At 41.7% G+C, this 24842-nt stretch overlaps 1 protein-coding gene across 1 annotated transcript in view; it reads right to left on the bottom strand.

The window, feature by feature from the left end:
• Positions 1–24842, bottom strand: part of WWP1 (WW domain containing E3 ubiquitin protein ligase 1) — a 2386594-nt gene that overhangs the window by 1664087 nt on the left and 697665 nt on the right. The window contains exons 7-8 of the mRNA XM_044065992.1: positions 2529–2666; positions 2376–2442 (exon numbers count right to left, since the gene is read on the bottom strand). Coding sequence (XP_043921927.1) covers positions 2376–2442; positions 2529–2666 — 205 coding nt within the window. The remainder of the gene's footprint in view (positions 1–2375; positions 2443–2528; positions 2667–24842) is intronic.

Genomic DNA, 24842 nt, shown 5'->3' with positions numbered 1-24842 from the left:
CTGGGCTTGTGGTTGTCCTCTGCCCCTTGGGCGCCTGTATTTACCCCTCTGAGGTCTGTCAGTGGCGGCAAAGGACCAATTTTTTGTTGGTCAGTTTCTGCTGAAGCGAGGAGGTTGTACTTGTAGGAAATCTTTGACTGTCTGCATTGATTTCGCCTTATCTTTCATTTTCTTTAGCACTTCTTCTGCTTTAACTCCAAAAAGAACATCCTGCTGTAAGGGTGCATCCAGTAGTTTTGCTTTGACATGATCAGGTAGACTTTGTTCCTTTAACTAGGTATGCCTACGTATAACTCATCCAGTGACAGCTGCTCTGCAGGAGGCCTCCAAAGAATCAAACCCACATTGTAAGGTATGTTTGCCCACCTGCTCGGTGGCGTGCAACAAATCCTGTACTTCTTTCAATTCAGATTGTTGGGGAAGGGAGGTTATTTTTTGTTTTAACTGAGAGATTAGAAACTGCTGATACTTGAGCATATGAAATTGACAATTTAGTGCTCTCATAGCTAATATGGCTGAGGTGTAAACCTTTTTCCCCCAAAGGTTGGGAGGGTGGCCTAATGGTTAAGGTGTTTGCCTTACAAACACAAGGTGCAGGGTTTGAGTCTCACAAGGGATAATTGGCTAAGCTTAAAATGGCTCACAAGGGCAGTTAGCTTAGTACTAATCTATGAACCTATGAACTTATGAACCTGTCTAGTGCTCGAGTCCCTCTCAGAAGGTACTGTTTTTAGCCATGGAAGCCTTAGCCCCCTTGGGACCCTGGGAAATAGTCTCTGGGTCAGCTACTGGGCTTTTGTAAAGAAATTTGTGGGAATCAGGTACTCTGTAGTATCTGTCAGGCTTAGCCGGAGCAGGAGGTAGAGAGTCTGGGTTGAAACTGGATTCTAAATAGACATCATCCAAAATGTCCAAAACAGGTGGGATGGCTAGAGGTCTGTGTTGGGAGAGTAAAAGAAACTCTCTGAGCCTTTTCTTGGAATCAGAGAAATCCTGACCTTCCCAGTGGAAATGTTCTCTCATAGTGTGTAAAGTTTCCCCAAAAGAGTAGTCTTCAGGAGGGGAAGCTGAGGGAATAGAGTCCTCAGCATCAGAATCTTCATAAGGAGAGCAGGAATAGTCTTGGTCTTCAGAGGAATCCAAAGAAATAGACAGTTGCTCAGAAGAAGCAGAATCTTCCTCTTGTCTAGGCCTTTTGTCAGGAGGAGGCTGTAAACCCCTGGTAAGAGAAATCAAATCTTCAGCCATTTTGAGCATCTGTTTCTTAGGCATAGGGCCTTGAACAGGAGACTGAAGTGTAGTCTTTTTAGCTTTAGGAGTCGTCTTAGACTTAGAAAACGTTTTGACTGTGAGAGTAGTCGGTCTGAAAATGCCCTCAGAAACCGATGGCATTTCCGAAGCACCGACGTCCTTAGAAGGTATATCGTCAGAAGGGCTTGAAGTAAAAGGCTGCGTTGGCCTAGTACATTCCGTCAAAATATCCGTAGCGGTCTCGGGTTCCAGGACTGCGGTAGTCAGGGGCTGCGTCGGAGCCTCACTGATAACCGGAGAACCAGAGACCGGATCAACTGAGGCCTCGGAATCAGGTTTAGGCCTTGGCTGTCGGTCCTTGTCCCTGCGTTTTTTGTGCACGCCGGTAGCTCCGACGGCATGTTATAGTTAAATTTTCTACCAAAAATGTGTCGTGCGAAATCAAATCGCCTTTTAATAGTACGCTTATTAAACCTAGCACAAAAACGACAAGAAGTGACGTCGGGATCAGGGCCTAGGCAAGGTATGCAATAAGAATGAAAATCCTTATGGAAATACAATTGTTAACTTTTTCTGACATCGGTCTGAGGCAAGAAAAGTTTCTCCAACGGGGTACTTAGCTTTATAGAAGACTTCGGTCTGAAATTCGAATTCGACAAGCTCAGGAGTCGGCCGACCGGCACTTGCAAACTGCTTCTGCTTCGGGCACCGTGCGGCAAGAAAGACTGAAGAAAATGGCGTCGGTTGCAGTGTATGTACCCCTGGCGCACTGACGTCAGGGATGAGGCGACAACAACAGACGTTGGACCAAGACTTTGGAAATCCGGCTGACTGCAGGACAGCCTGACGACAGGATAACCCAAGCGTGATGACTGCAGCAGGGTAACACGATGAACATCTGATAACAGGCATTTGCCTGGTGGGCTTAAAGTTGGTCTTAATTTATCTTGTCTATGCATATGAACTTAAGGTACAATACTATTTGTATCCATGCTACTGAAAGCTTATGCTTGTTTATTTCAGCCATGTTACCTTTCTCTATTATATTCATGCAGCATCAGGCATTTCTATATGCCTTAAAAAGACAGTTTATTATTAAAAATTAAAAAGCATCTGTAAATTACCTGGTTCTGACTCTTGTGGAGCTTTCACCTCCATTTTCATGGACAGCATCGCCATTCTGTTGTACTTCTTTAAAAACAAAACAATGTTTTACTCCTCATTTTCAGAAGTATTACAACAGTAAGATATTTTTTGATATCTAGAAATAAACTTACTGGTCAATAATGGATTGTCACTAGGTAGGTTTTCCTGCTCGACAGTCAAGCCATCCAGTACAACAGATAACTCACCAGTATGCGAAGTGCCATTCTTATTTTCTAATGTAAGCTTTAGCTCTTTTAGTACATTCTCAACTTGAAAAACAAAAATGTAAAAGATACAGTGATATGCAAGGAAACCCAGTTAACTGTTTAGTAAAGCCAATCTGGAATTTCACAGTCAAGCCTGAGACAGACCATTACTTGCATTAAAATATTGCAACAAGCAATGCACTTGCCTTTAGCAAAAACTTTCAGACATCCAACTTCCAAGTAAATATTTCAAGTTGCTAGGTATACACACAATGAATACTACTACTCTAAAGTACAAGGCTTTTACCATAAAGAAGAAAAATAGATGACAGGCATTGCAAGATGCAAAACAAACTTACAATGTGGGATGTTCATTTTCAACATTTAAGTGCGACGAAAATCAAAAACTACATGTTGGTCATTTAATACACATACTGCTAACAGTGAAAGATTTTTGTCATAATCATAAAAAAATTAAATGTAAATAAAAGCTAGCTAGGCTTGTCTACTACCAATGCAAGCACATGTCCAGCAAATAGCTCAAGGAAAGACGTGGAAAAGACTGTTGTCTACTGGAACAAGACAATATGAAAATAAAAATCAAAAGGGTGTTGAAAGGTGTATAAATACAAGTTAACAAAGTACAGTTGTGTAAAATCTTACCATAACAGTATATGTCCTTCTCTTCATTGTTTTAGTATTCTTTACTCAAGAAATCTCCTCTCAAGGATAGCCCAATGTCCAGCCAAAGCCTGCAGTTCTTACAGGCATTGTATGTCACACGTATGCTCCACGCGAAAGGTGTAGGCCCTGAACCTTGAGGGGGCCCACAGGATGCACCCTCCACCTCCATTCCCCAGTCTGCAAAGAGCTCCCGAGTTGGAAATGGAACTTGAAAGGAAAGCCCCAGGTTGACAAAGTTGATAAATTCCCCACTGAAGCACAACTTTGAGACAGGGAAGGAAAGGTACCAGGAAGTCCAAGAAATGGCAATGTTGGAGCCACAATGACTTGCGGTACTACTGAAGTTCTCATATGAAGTCTGGAGAGAGGGAGTATGGAAACCATGAACCCAAGAACCCTGAGAAATTCCTTAAGACAGACTCTAGAGGAAGAAGGGACTGGAAAAAGGCAATTACAGACAGAGCCTTGGGACAGACAGGGATGCTGGCATGAAAACTGTGCGAAACGTACAGGTGAGGAAAATATGATCCTAGGAAGTAGTCAGAACTGATTTCTGGAAGCTTACTGTCAACCCCAGACTCTAACAGGGAAGTAATAAACTTGAGATCTTGCAGCAGACTGCTGGGGGAGGAGCTTGAATAAGTAGATAATCTAGACAGGGAAAGATATAAATCCCTCAAACCCTGCAAAAAGCAAGGACTGGAGAGAGGCATTTGCTGAATACCCTTGGGGCAGTAGAGAGGCCAAAAGGCAATGCAGAAAACTGAAAATGTAAGAAAACAGAGAAACAAACATTTCAGGAAGAGATGATGGATGGGGAGATGTGAAAGTATGCATCCTTGAGATCCAGAGAGACCAGAAAAGCCTGGGGTACAACAGGAAATAATGTTTGCAGAGATATCAGAAAGGAAGGAATCTTAAGAGATGTGTTCTGCTAGAGAAAATCCAGAATTGGTCTCCAAGTGCCTTCCTTTCATGAGACCTGAAACATTCTGGAGTGAAATCCTTTCCCCAACTGGGCAGAAAACAGTGCCTGAATGGTGCCCTGAACAAAAACAAAATGAAGAACCATTGGAAAATGGGAAAGCTGTTCCCAAGGAGGTTGAGCAATGCCTGCAAAGGGAAGAAGGGATTTCCAAACCATGAAGCATCCTTGACGGATAATGGAAACAACCCAAGAGTCTGACATTATCTGTAGCCAATCTGGAAGAGACAGGGACTGACAAGAAGGGCAAGGGAACTTAGCAGAGGACAGGAGGAAGCAAACTGTCAAATAGAACTTGGCTTATCCTGGAAAGGTGATTTCTGGGGGCCAGGAGTCTGAGCAGACTTAGCAGGAAGCACAAGCCTAGAACCCTTCTTGCCCTTGAGAGGAGAGCAAAATTGCCTATGAACAAAAGCAGGCAGGGGGATAATTCCTCAGAAATTTGGGAATAGAAGAAATGAAAATATGTTTCAACTCCTGTAAGGCTTTACCCTTTTCCAAAACAGACTTGAAAAGTTCAGCTGCAGCAGATCCAAAAAGATTCTTATTATCCAAAGCAGCATCTAAACGTTTGGACTTAATGACAATCAGGCAAATCCTGCAGACGAAGCAAACAATATCTCATAACCAGACCAAAGGCAGCAGCCTTGAAAGAAGAATCAGCTGCATCATAACTATATTTGACTGAGTGGTGGGAAACTGAGAATTACAGCCCAGCAGGGAGAGAAGAAGACTTCCCCCTCAAAGTCAGGAAGGTCAGAAACCACCTTACAAACCTGAGAAAGAGGGCCAAAACATATCTGGTCATACAAGTCTGCCAGCTGCTGACCCTAAAAGATAAAGTGGCAACAGTGTAAACTCTCTTGCCCAGCCATTCCATAGCCCTACTGTCCTTCTCAGAAGGCAACAGCTTGGTAAAAGGTAATAACTTGGAGGGCTTATCAGAGGAGAGACACTACAGAAGTATCATCAGAAGGGCATCTGTAAAGGAATTAGCACTCCTCAGGAACTTTACAGAATCTAACTGGCCTCTTAAGTGCAGGGGGTAAGAGTCAGGGGCTACAGTCACTGTTGACAAAGTATCCAGATGGGCAGCCAGAACAGGAGGAACAACAGATGGCTTAGAAGATTCCATTTGTAGGAGCTCGTAATATCTATTTTTGAATCTTGGAGACTTGAGAAAAATCCCACTTAAAATAATCTAACAATACAGGCAATAGTATCACCCAAGGAGAGCTCCTCCAAGGGGGATCTGGACTTACAGAATCCTCCTCCTCAGAACCGCAGCCCAAAAGAGGAAGGATTTGGGAAGAGTAAGCCAAAAATTCTTCCCCCTGAGTCAAGGTCCTCATTAGAGAAATCCCATTCCCTGGGTCTCTCACATGGAGTAGAAGACCAGGGAGGAGCAGGCGCAGAGACAACCCCCCCCCCCCCCCCCCAGGAGGCTTCAAGGCCATCAAAGCATTTAAAAAACCCTGAGTGAAACCTTGCCATTCACAGTGAGGAATCTTAACATGTGAATTTTTTTGTTTTTTGCTTTTTTAACCATGCTAGCAGCTGTTGTTTGAGGAGTCTTACCAGAGGGTGTTCTAAGGAGAAAATATGGGGCTTTCGCTATGGAGCTGACGAGTTGAGTCAGTAGTCCCGACTCCTAGCCCTCCAATGCAGTTACCGAAAAAGTACTGTTAAAGCAGTCAATTTAATGAAAGCTGTCAATAAGTATTCACTTACACTTAAAGTACAGTTGTGCAAGTTGCACTTACCTATAACACTGATGCAGCAGCCTATGGGTTGGAACTTGCAAAGGATACAGCAACTGGCCAGCTTCCCACAGCTCTAACTCCCTCCCACAGTCACTCTGGCTGTCTACAGGCTAAACCCTTTTGGATAGAACTATAAAGCAGCCAGACTGACTAAAATCTTCACAAATTCTTTGCCCCCCAAGTGTAAAAAGGGAAGTTTATCTTTCCTAAATAACAATGATGGCAATGACAACAACTGCGTGCAACCCATACTAACTATATACAATGAGGAGGATGATAGGTAGATACAGCTACTGCAGCAGTGAAGAATTCAAATATCTACTGTTATAAGTGTGCAACTTACACAACTGTACTATGTGCATCACCCTCACAGCTTCAACTGCCTATGGGTGGGTCTACCATAGTTTACTTATCCTGGAAGAAGGAAGGATAGGGTCCTAGCATAACCTGCTCTGGATCTGATGAAGGACTCCAGATGTAGTGCTTCTGCAGTCTACCCCTTTCTGGTATGCCATTCAAGAAGCAAAGGCAGTGGTGGAATGTGCCTGCTTGGAACAGTTTTGATGTGGAAGGAGTATAAAAACCCAACAGCAGAGGACAGCATCCTAAGAAATAGTCTGTTTAGACACAAGCTGACCTTTCTTAGTCACAGAATAGGAAATAATTAGCTAGTCAGCTTCCCTGAAAAAGTTGGTTCTGACAAGATAGTATCAGAGTTGTCTATACACATTTATGGTACAGAAACTCTTCTCCTTTGTTTTTAGGTTCTGAGTAAAAAAAAAACAACAGATTGAGGGACTTGATTCAAAGTGAACTCTGAAACTATTTTAGGCATGAATGAAGGGTTAGTTATGCACAATAACGCTGTCTCTATGAACAAAGTGAATAGCATTCACTCACAAGAAGACCTTGCAACTCAGGCACTCTTCTTGCAGATGTCACAGCAACAAGGATGAGAGTTTTCCATGTAATGAACCTTAAATCAGCCAAAGAGGCTGGTTTCAATGCTGCCAGCCAAACTTCTCCAGCACAAAACTGAAATACCAAGTGGAAGGAATGGTCTACAAAGGGGGTCTTATGACTAAAGCTCCTTCGATAATCTGTTTAAAGAGAAGAGGAGAAATGCACAGACATGCTGAACTGGCTGTAAGATAAACCTTGATAGAGGCATAAGGAAGGAAAAAAGATAGTAAAGCTCACGCAAACACTGGAGTGCCAAAAGTGCAAAATCTTTGATGGGATCCTGGTTACTGACTAGGCAACAACTATAAAATCATTTCCATTTACTAATATACGATTTCCTAGTAGCAGTTTTTTTTTTGCCTTCTTTAATACCTGCTCCACATCCTCAGAAAATTGATTCCTGAAAGGTATTAAAATTCTATCATATGGGCATTTAGTTGCAGCTGCTTGGAGTTGGGCTGTATCAAACATTCCTTGTTTTCTGTGAGTAGGTCCAGTCTGTAAGGAAGCTTGAGGTAACTGCCCCTGGCCATTTCCAAAAGAAGGCAGAAGTAGTGTTGCCTAGGCCAGAAGGGAGTCACCACAATGACCTTTCCTTCTTGAACATTCAGAATGACTCTTAGTGAAAAGGGTAGAAAAGCATACAGGAACATTTCTGCCCAAGGAAAAGAAAAAGATAGTGATCAATTTCTGTTCAAGAAGGTTTGTTCTGGTCTTGCTCAGCTTGTCTGCCACAACACAGTATGATGCCTGTAGACGGAGAGTGTGCTGAAAAGCTACATCCCAGGCTACAATGACTAGTTTACATACAGGGTAAGATAGGTTTCCCCTATCATTTATGTACCCACATCACTGTGATGTTTAAAACACTTGTAGTGGTCTTGCAAACAAAAAAGAGCTGAGAATGTTTATAGGTGTCAACATCTCTTTTAAGTTTTTATGTTTTGGCCCATCTTTTCTGGTCCAAAGACCCTGAACTTCTATCCCTCCAGACGCTACTCCCCAAGCAAAGTATGATACATCTGTTGCTACAGTCAGTGTTGGAGCTGGAAGTAAAAATGAAAGACCTGGATTCTGATAAATTTGGTCTCTCCACCAAAACATCTCCCTTTTCACAAACCCCAAAACTGCACTCTGTAATGTCAAGGAATATTGATGTCAAGACCAATGGATTTATCTAATGTGGGATTCTGCTGTAGGCATCACGAGAAGTATAGACGACATGAGACCCAGAATCATGACAAACTCCCTGAGAGTGGAGTCTGAGGGGAGCACTCAGGAACAGATCTGTATATACAGGATCTGAAAGAAATGCTCTTTTAACTAAGGTACACATACATCAAGAAATCAAAGAAGGTGTCAAACAAGACTTCTGTATATTCTCCTGGAAGTTGTACATTCCTGACACTTTGAAAAAAGACACAAAAGTTACACAAGTCACCTAAATAAGGAAATTGTAAATACCTTGCAATCTGCTTTGCATTAGGCTACCACTGGCGCTATGCACTTTGTGAATACCATTGGAGCAGTAACAGACCAAAATGTAATGCAGACAACTGATAATGTGATCCCAACACAGAAAACCTTAAAGAAAACCTGAAATCTGGATCTACAGGAATGTGATGATATGCAACTTACAAATCTTAGGTCACAAGAAAACTCAAATGGGGAATAAGGAGTAACAAATTGTGAAACTATGGTAACATTCTGAACCAGGGCACTATTGCAAAAAGTTGAAGAAAAGCTTGATCCACAACTGGTCTCCATTAATCTTCTTTCTTTAGTGCAAGAAACATTCCTGAATAAACTCTCTTAACTGAGAAGGATGAGGGACACCTTTTATCACCCCTTGATAAAGCAGATGCTGAATGACAGGAGGAAAAAGAGGAGTTTGCTCTGGAGGATGACAGGGAGTCACTTGAAAAGGTGGGGGAGAGACTCTCACTGCCATCCATAACCTTGGTGGATTACTTTCAGAACCCACCTGTCTTAAACTATCTGCTGCCAGACAGAAATGCAGGTTCAGACTTTCTGGACAGATTAAGGGTTTTCCAGAATGGAAAGGGAAAGGGGCAATAGTCAGACTCAGACTGCCCTTTATTCTTTGGGATGGGGTCCTCTTCTTTTTGCAGCCTCTCTGCTAATGCTTTTTAAACATTTATCAGCAGCTTGTTGAGTCTATTTTACTTTTTCAAAAAGGTTGCAGGGTTAGCATTAACCCCCTTGGCAGACTTGGAGAAAAGTCTGAAAAATCTAAGAGATTCCTAGTATCAGCTTACCTCTCTTGTTCTCATTTTTAAGAGCTACTGCAACAGACAGAACAAAAATTAACTTCCTGCCCAAGAATTCAAAATTCCAGCTTTGACATTTTCTGGAAGGTTATGAGAATACAACCAAGCAGACACTCTCAAAACAGTTCCAGTGGCAGTAGCCTTGGAAGTGACATCAGCAAAATCATAAGCATGTTCTATACAGTGGATACCCACATGAGAGAGACAGACGCAATTAGGTCATACAATATACATAAAGATTATGTCCTCAGAAGAACAAACAAATGCCAAATTATTCCTCATGTTCTCAACAGTCAAGCATAAATTTAACATATGAGCTTGATATTAAAATAAGCACTGCAGAAGAATGCACTTTTCCCACATCTATCAAAAGCTTTCCCATCCTTGTCAGAAAGGGAGGGAGGGGCTGGTATTAACTAGTTAGTTAGCAGCAGCTGGGTTTAACCTGAGATAAGTGCATAAAAACTTATAATACTGACAAACTTTACACAATCTTTCTGCTTCCTTGGGGGTAAGCAGGTTGGCTGAGACAAAAACAAAACATCCTCCAATGCTGAAAAAAAACAGGCGTTAAGTTCTGGAAAATCCAGTTTTAATAAAGAATACTTCATGGACAGCTGAATATTATGTTTCCACTGTAAAAATTGATTCATTCTGCAAATAGTTACAAACAAAGCAAATCCCTCACAGGGACTGGCAGAAGCCAAACTGTCCTCAGAATCTGAATCAGAAATCAAAAGAAACAAGACTATTTGTCCTTCACAATCATTTTGTGATTCAAACACTTGAACTTCTCCAGAAAATGACAAATGTCTTTTACCAGAAAACACTAAACTGGAAAGATCAAGAACATGAAATGAACTAAACCCCTGGGATAAGCCAATAAATCACTCATTTGTAAAGTGACCAAGGCAGAAGACATATATGTCTAAGTTTTTGCTTCTTTTTGACAGGAATTTCTGAAGAAGCAGACTATGCCAGAAAAACCTGCCTAGAGGTGGGTGTACGCACACTGGATAGGCAGATATGTACTCATTTGCCCCTAGTCCCAGAACCGACAAGACTGGTTCTCCCTTGCAAGCCAAGTGCACCTTCAACAGTCGGAGAGGACACATCTAAACCCAGTCTGTGGTGGCTACAGGGACTATTTATTTATTTTACATTTGCTGACCGGGATAGTACGACTGGATACATGTTCATTTTCAGTGGAGGCCCAGGGAGAAAAGCTCCAAACTTACAGATAAAGACAAGCAAGTTACAGTATATGCACAAACATATTGTATTAACATACAGGTTACAGTCTCACATTTCAAGCCTATGAAGAATACAGTTTATATTCAGAAATATATACAAATATGTTAAAGTTTCTCTAATCAAACCTATATGTGCAGCTATATACAGAGTATCTGCAAAGATGTTACAGTTTCTCTTTTCAAACCTTTTAGTGTAAGAGGTAAATCGCTGTGAATAATAATTGCAGGGATATGGAAGTAGATGAGGCTATATGAGAAATGGATGCAAGGCCTAAACAGTATGTCCTACATAGTTAGACTCAAAGCAATGTCACTATACTCTGTATCCTACAGACTGCTAAGAGGGAACCCTGTCTGGCATAAAAAGGCATCCTCCCACCAAATACTAATGGATTAACAAAAGGCATCCTCCCACCAAATACTAATGGATTAACTGCACACCACCAAGTCAAATGGTATCAAGTACTCTGTCTAGGGACCCAAGTCTGTTCTGTAACATCAACAGAATAGCTTGGATGGGTAAATATATCTTGCAGAGGATACTGCTGCTCTGGAACAGACCCCCCCACCCCCACCCATGTCAAACAAAGCTCATCTCTGTGCATATTTAAGTGTAACTTGGATTAATGGATAGGAAACAGAAATTTTACCCCAGGATTGCCCCCTGTTCTACTAATGGAGAGAGGCAGTTCCTGAAAGCTTTACAACATGCAGTAGTTAGTGAAATAGGCGAACACTAAAAAAGTAAATTTTACTACCAAAACACCACAATAAAAGCATTTTAAACACTTGTCTCAACAGCAAAATAACTTTTACCACAGAAAACAAGTTTTAAACAACTTTTTTCCCACAAAAGTAAAAAGTAATGGTTTTGTTTAAAAGTGACAAAAGTGACAGTCAAAAACATTTTCCTAGCCTAAAATTTTCACAGAAAACATTTAGTTTCTGCCATAAGTAAACGCTGACATTTTTTTTTCCATTAAAGGGAACTTATCTGACAAGAAATGGAAAGTGTTAGCAAGACTGACTATCCTCAAAAGCCCACAAGAGGAGTGCCCTTCAGTGGCAAGAAATCCCTGAAGGTCTTGGCACCCTTTAGTCAGCTCAGTATACACTGTTTGGGCACAAGGATGGTAACGGAAGTTTTGGAAGCTTTCCAGCTGTTGCATCCTGTGCAGGATACAACCCCTATATGGCTAAAGATACTGCAGCAGTGATCATAATGGCCATCAAAACTGAGATCCCAAAAAGTCATCTGCCTTCTAGGTAGACCGATATGAAGAACCCCTTTTAAGAACTGTTTGACTTGAGGCTTGGTAAAATGGGGGGAATCCAAGGGCACACCAGCAGAGATGGCCAAGAGATGAATCCTAATACATGATTAAGAAAGGCTACAGGCATATGGGCCTTTGAAGGGTCTTATAGATTTCATAGGTAGGTAACTAGGCTATCTGCCCGAGGGCATTTATAAGCCTAGCCAGAGTGTGTCAGCTTTCACCGCCCCATTGATTAATTAACTGAGCCTCTGTCAAGAAGAGCCAATGAAGTTATCCCAGGGGTGTATTTTCTGTTACCCATCCACTCGTCAAGGTTTCTCTTGAAGAGTGTTAGTGAGGGGCTCTGCCTAATGTAGTTAGGAATTTTGTTCCAAAGCATGGGGAGTCTCTGTGACAGGAATCTATCCCTCCAGCATGTTCTATTTATTGCTGTGGCGAGGTTTAGCTCACTAGAGCGAGTGGCTCGCAATGACTTGTATTTCTTTAGGTGGAGCATGTCCATCAATTCTGAGTTGGACATGGCTTTGTAAGTCAGGCAGAGATCACCTCTGAGTAAGTGATATGCCACTGAGTACAGCTGGAGTTTTTCCAGTCAGGCTGCGATTGGTTCTTACTTTGGCACCAACCAGAAAATCTTTCCCACTTACCTATACATGATTTTCTACTAGCATGTTTTTTACCTTCCTTTAATATGTGCTGCATGTTCTCAGGAAACAGGTGCCTAAATGGTACTAAAACTGTATCAGCAAGGTAGTCAACTGAAAAATTTTTCTGGCTGGGGTGTAACAAACATTTATCTTATGTGAGATAAGCCTTGAGTAGCTTGTGGTAATTGTCGTTGGCCAATTTAAAAAGGGAGAGCCACTGTTGCCTGGCCTAAAGGGATTCACCATAATTGTCTCTGGGGAGTCCATATGAATCTCTAGAATGACCCTGGATATCTGTGGACAGGCATATGGAAACATTCCCATTCACGGGAGTGAGAAGACATTTGTTTTCCAGGCCCGACTGTAAAGAAATTCTGCTCCATGATTACTTATCTGACCTTTAAACGCAGGCAGACAGATCTACTTGAAGAGCTGCCAACAGATGGATCAATTCCTGGAAGACCCCAAGGGTTCAGTTTCCATGTATGGGTCTGTACTGGTCCTGTTCAGCTTGTCTGGACTGATGTTTTGCTGTCATGGAATGTAGTTAGCTTGAAGGGAAAGAAATGAGCGGAGTTGCTAGTTCCCAAGCTATTACAGCTAGTCAGAAAAGGGGTATTGTCACATTCCCCCTGTTTATGTATCACTTCCTGGAGTACAAAGGCGATTTAGAGAATTGATACCACAAGCCCAGAACTTTTACTCCCATAGGCACAGCTCTCCAAGCAAAGTCTGAGGCATCTGTGGTAACAGACTAAACAGGAGCCAAGGAGAAGGGCAGACATGGATTGAAAGATAACTGGTTCGCCCACCAAAGTAACTCCCTCATGACAGACCTCAACACTGGAATCTGAAAGGAAAGTGGGTGCTGGTGATGGTTCCAAACTGGTTTGAGAAGCCACTGATTTTTCTTTTCTCATGTGAAATCAGGCCAGAGGAATCATGGGAATTTTAGACGTCATGACTCAGAATACAGAGACAGGCTGATGTCAGAGACTGGGTGGAGAAACTTTTCCTTTATAAGGCCAATACTGTCTTGTGAAAGAAAAGCCTTTATAAGGATCTATCCAAAAGGTGTATGAGAAATGCTATCCTGTAAGAAAGAATGAGAGAAGACTTCTAAGACGTTAACCCAGGCCAAGGATTCCAGACATTCTAAAAAATGAGTCTGGAAAAATAAGGAAAATGTGAATGCATTCAAACCTGCAATTAGCTATTTTAGTGGTACCAGATACTTTTGTAAACACTCGGAGGTGTAGATACCCAAAAAGTTGAGAGAACTAAAAATGAAAGCCAGACATAGAAAATCCTGAAAACATTGGAAGTCTTTGAGACCTGGGATGTCATAAGTATGTCTTAAATCTACAGTTAGTAAAAAAAAAATTTGAGATGAGGTATCATCAGTAACGGAGACTGAAGGGAATCGTGAATGTTGGGACTTGGATAAGAAGGTTTAGAAAAGGAAGGTCTAGGACTGGTCTCAAATTCCTTTCTTTCTTTGGCACTGGAAAGGGTCCTGAATAAAATCCCTTTCCTGTTTGCTCTGGGTGAACTGATTCTATTACCCTTAGAGATAGCATTTGTTCCAGGACTGGGAGAACAGAGAATCTCAGTTTCAGAAATGAGGAGGAATCCACTAAAAAATAGGAAGGAACTTCCACTGCCAAATGTAACCTTTCTGAATGATTCTCAAAACCCACCTATAATGAAGTTATCAGATGCCACTAAGAAAAATAAAAACATAGACTTTGGGAAAGATTTAACAGCTGCCAGAGTGGGAGGAGGTAAAACACCTGAGGGGCATATAGTCCGCCTGACTTTTGGAATGTCCTTGGTTGAGGGAGACTCCTCCCATCATTTTTTGAGCCTTCTTAACATTTACTTTTTGAAATTCTGCTTGCCTGCACCTTGATGAGAATTTTGTTTCCTATAAAAGTATCTTGAATTGGAAGGAAAAGTCCTACTACACTTTGGAAAGGTTGAAAAAAATCTGTGTGATCCCCGAATTAACTTCTCTCTTTCATTAAATCTTTTAAGGACTTTAGCTGAAGAGGGGGTCAAAATACCTCTCTATCTAGGGGGAAATTTAAAATCTCAGTTTTGATATCCTCTGGTACATTCTGTTAACCTAACCATGCAAACTTTCTCATTACTAAACCAGCAGTAGCTGCTCTAGATACAGCATCAGCATCACCTGTCAAAGAAGGTTCGGTTACCTGAGAAAGAAAATATTACAGAATTCAGAGATGCTTTAATCTCTGAAGAAAAGAGGCTAGCAGTTAACTTTCATATTTTCAAATGAAGCAAGTATTTTAATATCAAGCCTGAAAACTCAGAATTCTGAATGCTAAAGTACAAGAATAATAAAATTTCTTCATGAATCTATATAAAAAAAGCTTTCCCCATCTTTTCAGAAAGGATGGGGTTAGGAATTACAAGGTATTAGGCAATAGATGTTTTGCCACAGAAGGCAGGGTCTGGTTTGGGATTACAAAATAGATATTGTGAGTCAGAAGGATCTTATACAGTCTCAGACTTTTTAGGGGCAGGGGGCTGTCAGGCATGCTGCAGGTTCATAGGTGTGTACTAGACTAATGGCCCTGGAGCCTTTACAAGCCTAGCCCATAGAAGTGCCCTGGCATTGTCGCCTGATGTCAGTTCCAGTACCTCTATCAAGTAGAGCCACTGGAGTGATCCCTGGTGTGAACTTACTATTTCCCAGTCACTCATCAAGATTTCTCTTGAAGAGGGCCAGTGAGATGCTCTGCTTGACATGTATGGGAAGTCTATTCCAGAGCATGGGCAGTCTCTGAGCTATGACCCTGTCCCTCCAGCATGTTCTGTTAATTGTAGTAATGAGGTTGAGGTCTCTGGAGCATGTAGTGTTGAGGGATTGGGATTTCTTTAGATGTAGCATTTCTAACAGAGCTGGGTCAGACATGGCTTTGAGATCGCCTTAGCAGATGATATGAGACAGAGAACGGCTGGAGTTTTTTTGAGTCTGTCCGTGCAAGACGTGTTTAAGGCCTAAGATTCTCTTCGTGAGGTACTTTTGTGGTCTCTCCAGTTGTCTAGTAAGGTACATGCCAAATGGGGCATTATGCTCTATGATTGGTCTAATAAGGGAAGAGTAGAGAAAAATGATGACCTTGTGAATACGACAGCCTCCAAAGCTGGTAGCACAGGAGGAAGATATGCAGGTCGAGGAAAATCTAGTTACAATAAATCATAACACTTGTTGGAATACTAGACGTTCCCACTGAAACAAGTCTGTCATATCCTGGTTATAGTTTTACAAAAAGCAGATTTCCCCTTCATGTATCTCAGGTTATTGGACAGCTACATTCCCAGGCAAATTCCTGCCTTCCTGACTGGGCACTAGTATCAGACATGCAGGGAGATCTTTTAAAAACTCAGAGAAGAATCAGAACATAAGAAATTAAAGGCTTGAACTAAGCCCTTAGCAAGTCTTCCCTGCCCACAGTAGGAGAAATATGCCTAGCTTTTGGTTTTCTTTTTCTTGAAAACCCCCAGAAAATGACAGACTCATGGACAGAGCTCTTCCCCAGGAAACAAACACTCTAGGTCATCTTTGTGGTAAAACATCAACCACTCCCTCCTTAGAGACTGATAAGAGTGGTTCTCTCCCTTGCCGGACAATGACAAGCCAACAACCATAGATGACATGCTTAACTTACTATCTTTAGTGACGTCTTGAGGAGCAACATCAGCTGCGTCAAGAGAAGATTAGTGGTCAGATGTATATGATTTGGTCTTGTATTTATAAGCAACTACTTAGCTAGCTGCCCTCGCAGGCCATTTTAAGCCTAGTCAATTTCCTTTTTGCGCTCAAGCTAACATCTCATTTGGTTACAGATTGGCTTTATCCATCCCATGATCTATAATTATACATTGCCTCTCAGAATAACTGGGATCATACTATAGACAACTGAATGGACCCACGTATGGGATAATGCATTTAGGAGCTGCATCTATCCAACAGTGGTACAGGGGCAGTCCTGGGGTATATTTTCTGTTTCCCATCCATATACTTAAGTTGAGCTTGAAAATGGACAGGGATGAGCTTCGTTTTATGTGGATGGGGAGTCTGTTCTATAGCAGAAATATCCTCTGTGAAATATACCTGTCCCTCCAAACTGCTCTATTAAATGGCCATACAAATCATTCATCAGTGACTAAGACAGAAAGGCAGCTGCCCTGACTTCCAAAGACTCCCAATTTGTCTTGCAGTCACAGGGAGGGAAAAACCAAAAAGCCCAAAACTTGCTCCATGGTTTAGTACAGAAAAGTGCTTGATAAGCAGGAAGCAATGCCTGGATCAGTCAATGAACCAGGATGTTTACAATTTTGAAAAAAAAGAATTAAAGAAAATCTCCAAAACTAATACTACAAGCCCATATCTATATTTTTTCACAAAAAATACTTAATTTTTACAAAGTGATTTTAAAACAGTTTCCCCTATCAAGTAAAGTTTACAATATTTTTTTTTCAAGTGATAATCACTAAAGGCACATTTTCCTACCCCAGATGCACACATTTCTGTAAAAACAGTAAACCTTTCCTCAGAAAAGTAGTGGAAGGTTTTCCTCAGAAGGGTAGTTACCTGCCCAACCTTGGAGAAGCACTAGCCAACAGCTAATCATTCCAAGACTGCAGGAAGAATGCACTTCAACAGCAAGAAAGTTCTGAAGGTTTGTCATCTTAAACGCTGACTTTATATGGCTCTCCTCTAACCCTTCCAGCAGTTATGGTGCATGGAAGATGCCTTGAAGCTTTGTACACCAGCTACTTGCATATCCTTGTCAGGATATGATGCACAAAGCTTAGGCTACTGTAACAGTGAAGTGATGTCAACATCTGTAAAGTATACTTCTGACCCTTCTACTATTCTCTCCTCTTTCACTCAGTCACCAACTTCCTTCACAGTGCAGAACCTCTGGTCACTACATCCGACCACGATACTGCAGGAGCTCTGCAAATGTAGAATGTACAATGAATGTAAAAGTACAGTGTAAGCAAATTTAACATGAAGAACCTTGCTGTGCATTAACTTCAATTAGTCAAATACCTACCTATGCTGGAAACCGGCTTCAACTTTCTCCCCCTCCAAAGAGTAGACCTTGCATTCTAAAAGCACCACTTACTATGTAGGCCACTGTCCTTTGTCCTGACCAATAGTTTACACTGTACATGCCAGTTAATTATTCTTCCTGGCTGACAGATTTCTGCATTCAGGAAATGAAAGAAAACTTGTTCTACTATTAATTGCTTTGTACAGACTATAAACTGATTACTCTCTGTTGTAATTTGACCTGCGGATCTCCTTACTCTTCCTTCTTCGCTCACTTCCTTACTTCTACCAATCACTCCGCTGGCTTTCTCTCTAAACATACCAAAAGCCTTGCTTTGCTCTGACTTCGAATTGCAATTCCTGCTTGTATTATACTAACTTATCTTTAATGTCTGTATAAACTGGATAAAATTTCTCTATTAAATCATTGTCATATAACTTGTATGTATTCTTAAAGTTTTCATATATCTATTTTGGCATAATTATTTAAACTGCAGTTTTTTTGTGCAACTTTTAAAGACTGTAAAATTATTGTTCCTAATGTTTTGTAATACCTTGTAACTTCTTTCACCAGGCCTCCGCTGAAAATGGGCTCCTACACAGTTGGACTTTCCCAGTAATCAAATGTCAATAAATAAATAAGTCTCTTAAGCTCCTCAGTGCACAGTAAATTCTTATGGGGAAAAAAGAGCATATCGCCTGCTTCGAGGTGATCTCTGCCTAACATATAAAGCTATGTCAAACCCAGAGCTGTTGGACATGCTACACCTAAAGAAATCCCAATCCCTCCAAGCTAGACGCTCTAGGGACCTAAACCTTGTCACCACAATAAACAGGACATGCTGGAGGGATAGATTCCTGTCACAGAGACTTCCCATACTCTGGAACACGCTACCCATCTATGTCAAGCAAAGTTCTTCATTAGCACTCTTCAAGAAAAATCTTGATGAGTGGATGGGAAATCGGAAATACACCCCGGGGATCACTTCTGTGTCTCTGCTGGACAGTGGCACAGGAAAATAACTTTCTTGGGTGGCGTAACCTATGGTACCTTGCTGGCTAGGCTTATGTAGGCCCTTGGGCCGATAGCCTAGTACCTACCTATGAACCTATAAGAATAGAATAACAGGCAGAAGCATCTGTCAAAACCTTATTTTATTTTTTTCCGTTGAGATTGATCTGCTCACACCAGTAAGGTAAGGGGAAATTGTGTATTATACGACTGGCCATTAACATTCAAAAACGAGTATGCTCATTGGTCAGCCCAACCAGCATATCCTTTGTAAATCGAGACTATACCAATGGTAAAAGTCTGGCCGCTAAACTATTATTGAGCGGCCAGACTTCCTTTTTCTACTGTTATGTGGTACACACATTTAATTGAAGTTGGCACGATTTCAAACACTGCTGTAACCAACTGAAAAATCACTAGAAGATAAAATCATGACTTACACATATATTATGTACAGCTCATACAATTTGTTTCTCTAATTTTGTTAGCTACACTTAATACATTTCAAAACTAACTTGATAAGGTAGTCGTCTTCTTCTTTCGGCTTTTTCCGGTTAGGGGTCGCCACAGCGGATCACCTCATGAATGGCAGTGGAGTTTTACAGTGCGAGTTGCCAGCCCGGCGCCCAACCTTCCATAGAAGGCACCAGTGGCGGCTGGTGACTTCAAATCAAAGGGGGGCTGCAGGAGCCAGCTGAATGGGTGGGGTCAATGGGAAGGGGTGCAGCCAACTAGAAAGGGGAGGAGCTATGCCCAAAACCACAAAAACTAACTAATTAAATACGCTGCCCTGGGTGCCAAACTGTCATTATGAGTCAATCAAGACAAAAATAAGTGTAGAAGAATAAAAATATTTCAATGCATTGGCTGCTTGACAGCTTACTTAATATCTAGATGGAAACAAAAGGTTGTGAGGCATGAAAAAATAAATTACTTTTTAAATACATTACTGGAATGCCAGTCAAAATCAAGTATAAGAAAAACAAGCAGCACTCAACTCAAACCACTTCTCCTTGCACTACAGCTCTAATTATAATTTATATTCAGCTTCATTAAAGTACCAAGTAACATGCTGAAAGTAGAAATCTTTGTGATGCCCCCACTTGTAAAAATGTTTCTTATCCAAAAAAGACCTGCTGTCTGACAACTATCTACTTGTTTCATGGGGAAAACATGACCAAAGTAACAAATGAAAAGCAAACAAGAAACAAGCTCAAGATACATTGCTTAAAGGATTACTGTACAGGTTACGGACCACACATGATTGGCATTCTGTTTAGTTTATGGGTAAAGCCTGTACAGATGACTGGAAGTCTCCCAACAAGTGTAATGAGATTTTTAAAATAATGTAATCCTGTCCTTCAATACCCAAGGTTTATACATTATCTAGTTAAGCATTTTCTGCATGGCAACAACAGAAAGGCTTTCAATGTTGGCAATTCTTTAACAGTATGCTTATTAAAGCTTACTTGCATCTTACAATCTCAGACAAGCTTACCTTATGGTCATTAAAGCATTGCTACTTAAACACAGAGCAACATGCACTTTCTGAGTAATAAGCATAAATCAACAGTACAAAAATATGACAAAAACCAGACCATTCTGCAAAATCAAGGACAGATGAAAAGCCACTGTAGTACTTCATCTGAAAGTTTTATTTTGCATTTTACAGCACAAACACTAAGACATCTGCTAAACAAAGCAATGCGGTCTCACAATGAAAACAGACTTGGCATTAAAACTTCTCTGCCCTTGAAACTCACATTCATTGAAACCCACATTCAAAGAAGATACATTTTTTCCAATGGCAGATAAATATTAATTTTGGGCTGTTTTCAAATCATAGGCCCCTTGCATATGAAACATACATATGCTCTTTGATACACCTTCCTGACTGTACTAAATTATATTCCTTGTACAATACAGTACAGTTGTTAGAGGCCATTTTAAATTTGTTTTCAACATTTTTCCAGTAAGCAATGAAACAAAACGCATGCACCCATAATGACAAAACTGCCCAGTTCAGAACATTTCCATCATAAAAGTCTACTCAGACTTCTACAGTCCACCATTATCAGTAAATATGCACAATTCTACAGTCCACCATTATCAGTAAATATGCACAATTCTACAGTCCATTATCAGGAAATATGCACAATTCTACAGTCCATTATCAGTAAGTATGCACAATCTCTGAAGAAGTAAAAGTCATCTAAATAACTCCACATTAAATAAATCTGTAACTAATGAAGAGGTTGCTGCTCACAAACACCTTTATATTTCATGGTTTCATCGAAAAATAAAGTGTCTGTTGCCCCTGAGGAATAAATTGCCTATATTACATTAAAAAAATGTTAAGCTGGTAATATTGCAAGAGGAAATGGATGGCAAACTGATAACAGGCTCTTAGTTAGTATCTTCACTGAGGAGGACATTCTCAGTAAGGCAGCATCCACCCCTTGTGGGAGTAGAACCCACAGTCTTCTGCATCAAAAGCAAATACATAACCTGTTGGGCTATTAACAATGCAAGCTGACTCAGCATAAGCAGCACTAAACTTCTCTTCCCCTGCAGCTCTCAGCTCCTTGTAAAATCTACTCAATACTCAACTGCATCTCAACTTTGCAGCACAAGAAAAGTACAGTTGTGTACCTACCATATATGTAGATGTTCGAGTGTATGCACTGTTGCAGTCATTACACTTGGATTATCCTGCTGGCAGGCTACCCGCAGTTGGCCTGAATTCCAAAGTCCTGGTCCGGCGTCGGTTGCTGTCGCCTCTTCCCTGACGTCAGAGCGCCAGGGGTATAAAAGATGCAGCCGATGGCATTTTCTTCAGTTTTTCTTGCCCCAGATGTCAGGTGCCCCCAAAAGGGTAGGCTATAAAAACATTGCTAATAAAAGCATGCACTAACATACACAATACCTTCATCTACAAACAAATACACCACATAGGTTCTTATAGGATAGAGAAGTACAGAGAAGTCTCAGCAAAGAGAGGGTATGGTGGGTGGGTAACCTGGACTGCAACAGTGAATACACTCTAACATCTACATTTATGGTAGGTACACAACTGTACTATGTTCAGTCGTGTTTCACTGTTGCAGTCATTACACTTGGGTTGAATCCCAAAGCTGAGGTAGGGCGTCTGGGTCTAAATAGCACTAGGCGTGGCTATAAGGCCCTGCAGAACTGCAGTGGCAAAGCCTGCTCTGGATTTAGAGTAAAGAGGTAAGTGGTAGTGCTTGGTAAAAGTGTGCACTGAAGTCCCAAGTTGCAGCCTCCAAAATATCCTTGGTTGGTACTCCTCTGAGGAAGGCTGCTGAGGTGGCTGCTGCCCTGGTAGAATGTGGTCTAATGCTCTTAGGCACTGATTTGCCATGTTGTGAACAGCAGAAACAAATGCAGTGGCCTATCCATTCTGAAATAGTCTGCTTTGAGATAGCCTTTCCTTGTCATCCTGCAGCATATGCCACTAAAAGCTGCTCAGTCTTTCTGAAAACTTTAGTTTTGTCCAAGTAGAAGCGTAGCTGTCTGTATGTCCAAGGAATGCAGAAGTCTCTCCCCTTTATTCTATGGGTTTGGGTAAAAAGTAGGCAAATGAATGGTTTGGTTAAGAGCCACACTGGACACTACCTTAGGCATAAATGTTGGGTTTGTCCTTAGAGAAACCCTGTCCGGATGGAAGAGAATAAAAGGTTCCACAGCCATTAATGCCTGTAACTCTGAGACTCTTCTTGCTGAAATTATTGCTAGCAGTGCTGTTTTCCATGATAAGAATTTTATCTCAGCTGTATTGGCTGGCTCAAAAGGAGGCAGTGTGAGTTTTTCCAAGACAAAATTGAGGTCTCATGCAGGTATTGGTGCTCTCCTTAGTGGCCTTATGTTTTTGGCCCCCCCACCTGAGGAACTGCCTAAGCAATGGATGTGAAAACATTGGTGGTTCTGTACTGTAATGAGATAAATGGCAGAGGCATGGATCTTAATTGATGAGAAGGATAGGCCTTTGTCCAGCATCTCAGTCAGATATGGTAAAATCTGAGGAATATCTGGTACAAGCGTGCCAATTCCTTGCGCCTGGTTCCAAGCACAGAATCTCTTCCATTTTTCTGCATAAGATTTCCTGGTGCTGGACCTCCTGGCCTCCAAAATAACATCCATAACCGCTTTAGAGAGAGGAGTATTCTGAATGGTTACACTATCTGCCATGCAGCTAGATTTAGGGTTCTGAGTTGGCTGTGCAGGATCTGATTGTTTTGTTGGGTCAACAAATGAGGAATTTGAGGCAATGTCCAGGCTGGGCCTTGAGTCAAGCTCCTTAGGATTGGGTACCAGTGTTGGCATGGCCAATCTGGGGCAATTAGTATCATTTGTGGCTTCTCTTGTCTGACCTTTAGGAGCACCTTTGGGAGGAGAGGCAGTGGAGGAAAGGCATATACTGTAAGGCTGTTCCAGCTGAATGACAAGGCATCCACTTTCCATGCTTGTTTGTGATAAGTCCTTGTGCAGAATCTCTGAAGGTGGCAGTTGTGGGGGGAGGCAAAAAGATCTATGTCTGGGCATCCCCATTTCCTTGTTATCACGCTAAAGATTTGTGGATCTAGTTTCCACTCGTGAGGATCTATGAGGTTTCTGCTTAGTTCGTCTGCCAGAGCATTTGTTTTTCCTGGCAGGAATTGTGCTTGCAGGTGTACTTGGTAGGTCAATGCTGTGTTCCACAAAATCATGGCTTGTCTGCAGAGGGGGTAGGAATGTGTGCCCCCCTGCTTGTTTATGTACCACATAACTGTGGCGTTGTCCATCTTTATCAGCAGCTGTCCTGGATGAAGTAGGTCCTTGAAGGCTGTCAGGGCATTTTGTACAGCTAGCATCTCTTTTTGATTGATGTGAAGATGCCTTTGGCTTGGGAGGCCATGTGCCCTGAACACATTTTCCTGCCATGTGGGCCCACAAGGCATAATCTGATGCATCTGTTGTTAGTGTTTGCCTGGCTGTGGGTAAAGTGAATGGCTGTCCCTTGTTGTTGTGACAGGCCTGTGCCCACCATCAAAACTCCTGTTGCAGGCAGGGAATGAGTGAAATGAATGATTCCAGGCTGTGGCAATGTTGAGTCCAAACACTTTTTAGATACCATTGTAGTTTCCTCATATGCAGTCTTGCATATGGAATTAGCAGAATGCAGGAGTCCATGTAGCCCAGAGCCTGCAGAATTTCTCTTGCAGATAGCTGGGTCTTTATTGCCATGCTTTCGAAGTAAGAAGTCAGTTGCCTTTGTTTGTCTGGCGTGAGATAAGCCATCTGGGCAGTTGTATTTAAGCTTGCACCCAGGAATATTATCTCTTAAGAGGGTACAAGTTTTGATTTCTTTTCATTTACTTTGTACCCTAGGCAAATTAGTAATCTTTTCACAAACACCAGATGCTTTAGTAGAATGTCTTTGGTCTCTGCTGGAATAAGGCAGTCGTCCAAGTAGGGATATATTTGAATTCCTCTTTGTCTGCAAAATGCAATTACTGGTGCCAGGCATTTTGTGAAGACCCTGGGCGCAGTAGATAAGCCAAAGGGCAGTGCAGAGAATTGGTAGTGCATTGAGCCAGCTATGAACCTGAGGTATCTTCTGCAAGACTGTCTGATTGGGACATGCAGGTATGCCTCTGAGGTCCAAAGTTACAAGCCAAGCCTTCTTTCCCAGCATGGGCAGAAGCTGTTGCAGAGTCAACATTTTGAATTTTGGTACGTCCAGAAAAGTATTTAGAATAGACAAGTCCAGAATTGGTCACCATGCTTTGTCCTTTCTTGGAACTAAGAAAAGTCTTGAGTAAAATCCTTGTCCCCGCTCCTGTTGTGGCACTGGCTGAATGGCCCTCATGTCCATGAGAGATGTTACTTGTTTTTGTGCCTCTGCCCCTTGATTGTGTGGCAGGTCTGGCATACCTTTTGCCTTTGGAAGGGTGTGAAAGTGGAACCTGTAGCTCTGAGAGCCTATGTTTAAGACCCATTTGTCCTGTGTGATCGTGTGCCACTTTTGTGAAAAAAGTGCTAGCTTTCCCCCTAAGGGTGCTGCCAAGATAGAAATGCTTGGCATTGGCAGAGGGAAGTCATTGGGACTGTTTTCTATGTGGCTGTGATTTGTCTTCTACACATTTGGAGGTAGAAGCACCTCATTGTTTGGGCCTGTATGAGCCCTGGGGCTGTTGCCTGCCTCTAGGGCGTCTGTATCGGCCTCTTTGTGGCCTGTCTGACACGGGAAAGGACCAATTTTTAGAAGGCAA

Source organism: Protopterus annectens, chromosome 3.part0 (assembly GCF_019279795.1).
Source record: "Protopterus annectens isolate FY-2018-M chromosome 3.part0, PAN1.0, whole genome shotgun sequence".
NCBI classification, from domain to species: Eukaryota; Metazoa; Chordata; order Ceratodontiformes; family Protopteridae; genus Protopterus; species Protopterus annectens.
The sequence above is the reverse complement of the archived record's forward strand: the minus strand, read 5'-3'. Positions and strand labels throughout refer to the sequence as shown.